Genomic DNA, 9,573 nt, shown 5'->3' with positions numbered 1-9,573 from the left:
GATGTCAATAATTCAAAGATGAAATTAATAATTTATGTCAAGTTCATGTTCAATATTTTTCTATAAAAGTGTTACGAAAATTCTGATTCGGCCGTGAACAAAACATAGGTGTCTTCATCTTCTTTTCTTTTTTTGGTCTTTTTTTTTCAAATTATATTCCTTTTTAACTTCATCAGCCCGCAAAAACAGTAGTACAAAAAAAAAACTACTCTACTCTTTCTTTCTCTCTCTAAACCTCATTTTCTCTCACTATATATCTCTCTCTTTCAAAAACCAAAACCGAAGAACTTAAACAATTCTTGTACCCTTTAGCTAGTTCTACAAAACCCAGGTTTTTTTTTTTCTGGTTAGATTTATTTTTTCTTTTTGGTTTCTGGGGTTGGAATATCGGTTGTGAAAGTTTGAAACACTTGACAGATATTGATAAATTTGTGTGTATAGAGTTTCGGGGGTGGGGGGAGGGGAAATGAATCGAATGTGATGGGAGGAGGGTTTTCGCAGCTGTTTCCGTGTTTTAACCCGGCGGTGAACCGGGGTGAAACGGAGGTGATCTTCACCGCCGGTGAACCGCTTGATGAAACCCTCGGCCATTCCTTCTGTTATGTGAGGTCATCTGCGAGGTTTGTATCTCCCACTCACTCAGATCGATTTGTTTCACCTTCTCAGTCGTTACGGTTTGATGAACCAGCTCCTCTGAGGTCGAGGCAGCTTGGTCCATCGGAAACTGGGTTTCGTGCCATTTCTGGAGCTTCTGTCAGTGCTAACACTTCTACTCCCAGAACTGTCCTTCAACTTGACAATTTTTACGATGATGCCACTGGAAATGATGCTGGTGGTGGTCTTGTGGGTTTTAATGGCGGTAATAATGTTAGGGGCAGTGTTGTAAATGGTTTCGAGAGTACGTCGTCGTTTAGTGCTTTGCCGCTTCAGCCGGTACCTCGAGGCGGAGTTAGCGGTGAACCGTCCGGTCCAATGGAGAGGGCCTTTTTCATGTCTGGTCCGATCGAACGTGGGGCACTATCTGGACCGCTTGATGCTACCGCCGGTTCAGACGGCGGCGGCGGAGGTAACCGGGTTCCGTTCTCTGCTCCACTGGGTGGAGTTTATGTTAAAAAGAGGAGGAAAAAGGGCATTTCGGGAATTAAAAAAGCCTTCTACAGGAATTTCTCCGGGAAGAAACGGCCGTGGGTAGTACCGGTGAGAAACTTTGTCAGCGGCAGAAAGGACATTCCGGCCGCCGGGGACTGTACACATGATTCGGATATGGGCAGCGAATCCAATGTTCAATGGGCATTGGGTAAAGCCGGGGAGGATCGTGTGCATGTGGTTGTATCGGAAGAGCATGGATGGCTATTTGTTGGAATTTATGATGGTTTTAATGGCCCTGATGCCCCGGAGTTTTTGATGAGTAATCTATACAAAGCTATGTATAAAGAATTGGAGGGTTTATTTTGGGATAGTGAAGATACTAGTAATCCAGAAGGGGCAAATCCAAGTTCAGAAAGCGAAGTGATTGCTGCGAATTCTAGCATACCTGATTCTAATATAGTACCGGGGGCAACTAATAGCAGGGTTGATGGAGTAGAAGAAGGTGAAAGTGAGGTGAATTTGCAGCAGGTGGATAGAAGGCCGTCAAAGAAGGTGACTTTTGAGTCAGGGGAGATAGAAGTTAGGAGGAGGAGATTGTGGGAATTTTTAGCAGAAGAGGATCCAGAAGATGGGCTTGATCTTTCGGGTTCAGATAGATTTGCATTTTCAGTAGACGATGCATTAAGTGTAAATAATGCTGGTTCAGCAGTGAATAGGAGGTCGTTGCTGTTGTCGAAATTGAAACATGGATTGTTAAGTAAGCACAAAGAGAGTAAGAAATTATTCCCATGGAAATTTGGATTGGAAACTAAGGAGAAAGTTGAGGAGGAGAATAGAGTTGAGGAGGAAAGGACTAGTAGAAATGAGAAGAGGCGAAAGACGGGTCCAGTTGATCATGAGTTGGTTTTGAGGGCAATGTCCAGGGCTCTTGAAGTTACTGAGTTAGCGTACTTGGATATGACTGATAGAGTTCTTGATCGATATCCGGAGCTAGCACTTATGGGGTCTTGTTTGTTGGTTGCTTTAATGAGAGATGAAGATGTGTATGTAATGAACGTAGGAGATAGTCGTGCTATTGTGGCAAAATATGAGCCTGAGGAGGTTAGTTCTACTTCAGAATCCAAAGGTCCACGTAATGGCGGGTTGACTGTTGAGGGCATTGTTGAAGAAACAACAAGTGCCTGCAATGAGGAGAATAAGGTGACAAATGAGGTACCTGTTCAGGGTATGAAGCTGACTGCATTGCAATTATCCACTGATCACAGCACTAATATTGAAGAAGTAAGGTTCCTTGGTCCCTTGTCAGTTACTTATGATGCTTGATTAAATGTCTGAGATTTAATGTGCAGTTGTCTTTTGAAGAAAGTTGGTTGATTTAATGTAGTGGCGATACAATTTCACTTGGATATGTTTCCAAATAGGAACTTTGAAGGCTGGTTTGTTGCAACTGTAGAGATATATTATGCATCTGTCTGCCTTATTGTTATCTTGTTGGTCACTAATTCTTGATCTAAGTGTATTCAACTCTTAAATGTTAGGAAGGTTTGCTGGTATACCCATTTGATGAAGACTTCTGTTGACTTCTTCTTCAAGTGCTATTCACTTTTCTTTTCCAATTAGGTACAATTAAAGTTTCTGCTAACCACCTCAACAGATTGTTTAATGAATTAGTTATTGTAAACCACATCTATCCCACTTGCCTCTAAGATATTAGCCATACCACTTGTTATAAACTGAATCAAGTGATGATCAATTTGAAGTTGTAGCATACCAACTCAGCAGATTGTTTAATGAACTAGTTATCATAAACCACATTTACAGTCACTTATCTCAAAGATATTGGCTGTACCACTTGTTATAGATTACATCCAGTGACCATCAATCGGAGTTTAGATCACCTTGACTCTGAGATGACCATTACTAGCTACTATTTCTGCGATCTTAGATTATGTGAATATGAGTGTCCAGTTTTATATGGCTAGAACAACTTGCTTGGTGTCAATGTAGGGGAACTTTTTTAATCTGATGCTTATAGTTGGTCTAAATTGCCTGCATAACTAGGGTGGTTTCTTTTCATGTGCTGCTTTTTTATTTTTGTCATTCTAATGATAATAAATTGATGTTAAAGAAGCCAGTACTTTGCATTTTGAGACCAGCTAATGCCTAGTTGTCATACTAGGAAGAAGACAAAGGATTAGGGATGCTGGAAAATTAACCAGTATGTGTACATTGACCATGTTAAATGCTGAACAAGAAGTCTAGATACCCTCTTGCGAATTCCAAATTGGGTCAAGTTTCATTTGTGCGTTTACTGATATAATCTCTACTACCGGCAATTTACTTCAAAGCAGTATGGCTATGTCTTTCTGCTGATTTAAGCAATAACATTGAGAGCATAGTTTAGGATTTAGGTTTTTAATCAACTTTTTATCCTTCGAGTCTGAAGATAAACCACTATTTCAAATTTAATGAATTATTTGTGATGGCTTGAAAGCAGCGTAAATTAGCTTTAGTGTCTGCAGCTCTTAAGGGACGGCCATAGTGAACTACAAGGGCTCTGCTTCAGGGTTTACTGTTACATTATAGAAATTACTCCTTTATCTGGAATTGAAGCAGTTTGCAGAATGTACCTTCAAGTTTTACGAACAATTTTATGGTGAATCTCTACTGATCTACTTGTGGAACAATACAAATTAACTAATATGAAAACTTAAAAGCTACTAAAAAAGAGTCTAAAGGACTAAAAGGAGAACTCCTGTTCAAGAAAACCAGCATGTGTTTGTGCGACTTAATTAGAGAGCATCTGTTGTACAATAGTTGTGCTTGAGCGAGATTAGTACTAGAATGGGTTACCCCCTGGGTTACCCCCTGGGAAGTCCTCATCTGTTGTACAGTGTACACAAATGAATAGACCTGTTGATGCAATCACGTGAAAGTTGGCTTGCATGCTGATCCTGCTAAGTTATTAATACAGCATACAAGGTTTGCAGATAGGGAGCAAGATGGTTTGCTTTTATAGAGTCTGGTTCTTCAGGCTATCTTTCCTAGTATTCTTCACATATATTTAAAAGTGAGTATGGTGACTTCTCCCTTTACCTGCCTGCTATGATGTGTATGTTTTTTGTTCGACTTTGTTGTGCTATGTATATTTTACGGTTACAAGACATTAATGATGAAACTAGTCTTCTTATGCTGTTTACTATAATATTACTTGCTATTGCTTATAGCATATGTTGTTCTTCTTATATTTTTACAAGAACTGGTTCTTAAATTGATATCTTTCTCTGATAATTTCAGGAAGTTATTAGAATTAAGAGTGAGCACCCAGATGACAGCAATTGCATTGTCAATGGTCGGGTAAAAGGTCGTTTGAAGGTCACTCGTGCCTTTGGTGCAGGCTTCCTCAAACAGGTTGGTCTTTCACTTCTCATTCTTCATTCTGGCACCTAATCCCAAAATCTTCTCCTTTGCATCAAATTTCACAGTTTGAAGTCTCATTTTTGCTTAAACTTGGATACAGAATTCCCTCTTTGACATATTGCCATCTTGTGCAACTACATTCATTTGTCCTGTGTTCTGTATGATACATATCTTTCTATTTTTTGACTGCATTTTAATGTGGAGACTTGAATGATTTGTTGCATATTTGATGTACTTCTTTGGATGCACAATTGAAGAGCTACATACATTTTAAAACATTTTTGTTGCTAGTCCCCCTAACATTTTGAATATATGTTCGTGCAGCCTAAATTCAACGATGTATTGCTAGAAATGTTTCGGAATGTGTACATTGGCAATGCTCCTTATGTTTCTTGTACACCTTCGTTGCGCCACCATAGACTCTGTCCAGGGGATCAGTTTTTGGTGCTCTCCTCTGATGGCTTATACCAAGACTTGAGCAATGAGGAGGTGGTCTCTCATGTTGAGAATTTCATGGAGAAATTTCCAGATGGGGATCCTGCTCAACACCTGATTGAGGAGCTTTTGTTCCGTGCAGCCAGGAAAGCTGGTAAGTTTTCTGTCTAGTCTTCCTGTTGGGGGTAGAGGTAAACTAGCCTTTCGTTTTGGTAATTTTCCGACCTTGCTATGCATTGGAGGTCGTGATGTTTATATATTTCTGAGCCACTGGAGTTTTTGCTATGAGAATTTTATCTGCCAATGCAGTCTCATAATTTTTGGTTCTCATAGACAACTCGCTGCATCAATTTTTGCTCCTTACCCCATGGAGAAAAGCCAAAACTCATAACTTCTGCTAAATAGTCCAGGCATAGTTAGAAATAAATCAATTTCAGGCCTGGGAAGTTCTATCCTTTTCCTTTGCACTTGCATTCTGCAACTTTTGCAGTTGTGTACTGGTCTTTTAGGTTGCGTTTTCTGAAGTGTTCAAAATGATAAGTTTGCAACTCAGTTCTTGAGTTTTAAGGAAGCGTTGTTGGGCCTTTTTTTGCTATAAAAAAGAGTTTGATTTTTTCTTCTTTAAAACTGATTGTTAGTGATTACAAGGGATCAAGTAAACTATATTCTTGATTTTGTGTTATTAGTACACTAATTGATTTTATCCTTCCTTTCCTTCTGCTGCGAATGGTCTAGCTGTTTTTGGAAATTTAAGAAGCTTGAGTATTATATTGGCTTTTGTGACTGTGTTTGCTATGCAGTTGTTTAGAATTCTCTTCTCCTCTGCATTTTTTTTTGGATAAAAAAGAATGCATGCTCCCTGCTCACGGAGCATTCTGTTAGAAATTTCCTTCATCCTTGTCTTTTTAAAAAAAATGCATGTTTTGAATATGTTGCATTGTTGTAGGTTAAGTGCAGTTATTTTCATGGGCATGCTATGGTTGTGATCTTAGTCATCTTTCACATATCAACTGTGTGCACTCTTGGGTTTCTGGGACACGATCAATGACATGCTTATCTAAGCTTTGTATGAGTGTATGACTAGAATATGAAGACTAATATTTTTCTTAGGCTCCGTTTTTCACAATAGTATTCTTGGCAGCTTCATTCTACTTGTAGGATTTTATAACCAATAAAAAAAAGTCTATTTTAAATACGGAGAACCTTGGTTTCATGGTTATCTTATGGTGGACCTTCTATATGATTTTTTTTTTCTGGTTATGACATGCCAGATACCTGTTCTCAAGCAGATTTAATTTCGTCTGCAGGAATGGAATTGCATGAATTGCTGGATATCCCTCAAGGAGACCGCAGGAAGTACCATGATGATGTTACTGTTATGGTGATATCTCTTGAAGGAAGAATTTGGAAGTCGTCAGGGAAATACCTCTGAGTTTTTACAACTGGTGGCATCTGTGCAGCAATGATATCCATGTGTAATGCTGCTGCCGTTTTGATCCCGAGTTGAGATCTTGGGATAAGTGGGGAAGCTGGGTAATCTCCCAGTTTCTTGAGGAGCCATGGTGGTTCCCCCGGATCACCAGGATTGGAGTTTTGAGGATCATTTGAAGTCAACATATGCACAGTGGTCTGCTTATCCTCTTGACAAACAGCCTAAACTAGTGCTACATATCGGGGAAGGCTCAGTGTAACGCATTCGCTACACTGAAAGTAGAGAACTTATGTAGAAGAAAGAAACAGGATCTTTTTATTCATTTTCTTTTCTAGATTTTGCATAGAGGATACTTTCATTCATTCAAGTTCATTTTCTTTTTTCTTCTTTTTTTGTCCCCCTTCATCTCTACTTTTTTAGAGCCCAAAGAAATGTTTGTAATCAGGTTGGTGGTTTAGTTACAGAGCTTTAGGCGAGAGAATCTATGTATTTTGGAGGTGGATTTCCACTTACAGAAGAGAGAAATGTTGTTTATATCCTCCTTGTGTAAAAGTTCATCTTACAAATGGGGCATTGGCAAAAGAAAATCTTTATGCATATAACTTCAGTACTTTATCATAATTATTCAGTTTACCCAAAGTACATCAATGATCAATCAAGTTTAATTAAAGGCACAATCCTAAGTAAAAAAAATATGATTTATGCAGTTGCAGCTGCCTTTGATTGGACCCATGACACTACATCTTCACGAGTCGCGATGAAGAAACCAGCCTTCTCCTCACTCTGTTTGAAAGGAGCAGCAAGCTTCTCCACATGAGAAGCAAAGGCATTTGCCAAACCCTGTGAGAACTTGTGAGTACCAGCTCCTGTGTTTGCTGATAACACTTCAGGCAAGGGCTCTTCACTCTGCACAATCTTAGCTAGTGTTCTCATCCATTCTTCAAATGCAGTTTGAGCTGCACCAACAGATAGTGCTCGTACGTTCAATCGCCATTCTTCTGGTGTCTTAGTATGTAAACCTGGGTATAGTCCATATACAGTTCCCAAGTACAGAAGCTCGTGAGCCCTCTCTGCGAGATTTCTCTTTCTGCATATATCAATTAGACAATTACAGAAGGGCCTTCTAGCATCATCTGATGTATTAGTCAGTATGGACCTGAACTCTTCTTTCACAATGTCATAGCTAGTGCTCTCATCTTCTAACATCTTGACAAAGGTTACCAATCTTGGGTTAGCTTGTTGTAGACAAGCAAGGACCTTATCTGCATCGTCGCCCTTGCAATAGGACACAACTGAGAGTAAGCATCCACAAAGTCTGTCATCTGGCTTGACTCCTCTTTGTACTGAGACTTCAAACACCTTAACCAAATCATCTATCCTCTGTGCTCTACCAAAGCACTGAACCAAACAAGTGCATCCCATAACGTTAAGCTCGATACCTACTCTAGACATTTCCTCAAACAAAGCCATAGCTTTCTCTGCATTTCCTACGCTTCCATATATGTTCAGCATTGCTGTATAGCTCCAGCTATCAAGTCTACAATTATCCGACTTCCTCATATCATGAAACAACGTCTCGGCCTCTTCCTCCAACCCAAGATCTGCACACATACTCAACAATGTATTGTACAAAATGAAGTCCATAGGCCATCCATTAGACTTCATTCTTTCCCAAAGATCCAAAGCATCTCTAGCCCACCTTGCCTTCCCATAAATCTTGATCAATGCTGTTAACGTCTTCGCATCCGGGGTAAGCCCTGAATCCACCATTTCCTCAAACAGACTCCTTGCCAAACCAGGCTTCCCAGCCTTACCCATTGCCTCTAACAATGTATTATACACAACCAAATTAGGCTGCACTTCAAGTGCCTTCATTTCTTGCAACACAAACCTAATACCATCATAATCCCCAGCTGCACCAAACACTTTAGCCAACACAGCAAATGCAACGGGGTCTGGAGTCCATCCACTAGCCCTCCCTCTCTCATACAAGCTCATCACCTCCTCAACCTTCCCCAACTGAGCATACACATCCAAAACAGCAGAATAAGTAACTTCATCAGGCATCAAACCAGTCTTATACATCCTCTCAAACCACTCAACTGCCTTATCAAAAAGATTACACCTTTTAGCACAAGTAATAATAGTCGAATAAGTAATGTTATCCAGCTCAATCCCACTTTCAATCATCTCAAAAGCTAATTCCTCAATCTGCTGAAACTGCCTCCCAAACCTCAAAGACTTCATAGCAACATTATAAAAGATAGTTTCAAGAGGAAACAAATTCCTAGTCTTGATCCAATTGAAGAAAAAAATAGTCTTTTGCCATGGCCTCAAACTATTAAGCACCAACAAAGCATTATCTCTAGTGGGTGGATGTGGGATATCTTCAAGAACAGCCAAGAAAGCATCATCAGAGAAATGAGACTCACTTAACCTCCTAGCAAAATTCTTAAGGTCTCTAATTTGAGGATTGTAAGAGTAAGAAGACCTTTTCTGCCTCTGTAAAGACAAAACAGAAGGTTTAGGCCTTGTGGGGTTTACCCAAGTTGACTTTGGCTTAGAAAGAATTCTTGCTTGGTTTGGTGGGTCATCAAGAATGGTGTTGGAAAGTGGCTTTAGTTGTTCAGAAAGAGAGGGTTTTTTTCTTGAAGAATCTAAATCAAGATTTGGTTTTGGAGATTTTGAAGTGGAATTGCAAAGAATAGTGAATCTTTTCAGGGACAATCTTGATGATTTGGTGGAAGAAGAAGATGAACCATAAAGAAGCTTTGTGTCTGAAGTGTAAGGTATGCTGCAATGGATGTCTAAACCAGTAGAGAATTTTGCAGCCATGGCCAAAGAGTTTGGATTTGGAACTTCAATGAAAATACATCTATAAGAAATTTTGTGGATGTTTTGACACCTTATCTGGATTTTCAGTGATTCGTTGAGTCTTGGTAAAACCCCTAAAAAGGGCTAAAACCCTACTTAGATCTTTTCAAGAAAATTAAAATTTGGATTTCTAATACTAAATGGGCTGATAGGTGATTTTGCAAATGGACCAAGTAGTTTTTCTATTGGGCTTTACTTTCTTTTCTATGAAAAATAAAGAAAAATCTAAAAAATCCACATTGATTATGAACCGTTAACCGCTAAAGAAGGGAACATACCATATTCATGTCATTAGCGATAATAATATGCTTAATTTTATTCTC

General features: G+C 39.3%; 2 protein-coding genes across 2 annotated transcripts; one reads left to right on the top strand and one right to left on the bottom strand.

Annotated features, from left to right (window-relative positions):
• The first annotated feature begins 244 nt into the window (after window positions 1-244).
• On the top strand, window positions 245-6,914 carry LOC125826906 (protein phosphatase 2C 29-like). Its single transcript, XM_049506256.1, has 4 exons — window positions 245-2,370; window positions 4,387-4,500; window positions 4,834-5,098; window positions 6,252-6,914. The coding sequence occupies exons 1-4, from the start codon at window positions 481-483 to the stop codon at window positions 6,374-6,376; spliced, it is 2,394 nt and encodes a 797-aa protein (XP_049362213.1). The 5' UTR covers window positions 245-480; the 3' UTR covers window positions 6,377-6,914.
• A 48-nt stretch (window positions 6,915-6,962) lies between these two features.
• On the bottom strand, window positions 6,963-9,318 carry LOC125826908 (pentatricopeptide repeat-containing protein At5g46580, chloroplastic). The gene has a single exon (XM_049506258.1). The coding sequence runs from the start codon at window positions 9,209-9,211 to the stop codon at window positions 7,076-7,078; it is 2,136 nt and encodes a 711-aa protein (XP_049362215.1). The 5' UTR covers window positions 9,212-9,318; the 3' UTR covers window positions 6,963-7,075.
• Window positions 9,319-9,573: the final 255 nt, after the last annotated feature.

This window comes from Solanum verrucosum, unplaced genomic scaffold, assembly GCF_900185275.1.
Source record: "Solanum verrucosum unplaced genomic scaffold, falcon-dt-bn FXZP01000060.1, whole genome shotgun sequence".
NCBI classification, from domain to species: domain Eukaryota; kingdom Viridiplantae; phylum Streptophyta; class Magnoliopsida; order Solanales; family Solanaceae; genus Solanum; species Solanum verrucosum.
This window is presented reverse-complemented; position numbering and strand designations above follow the sequence as displayed.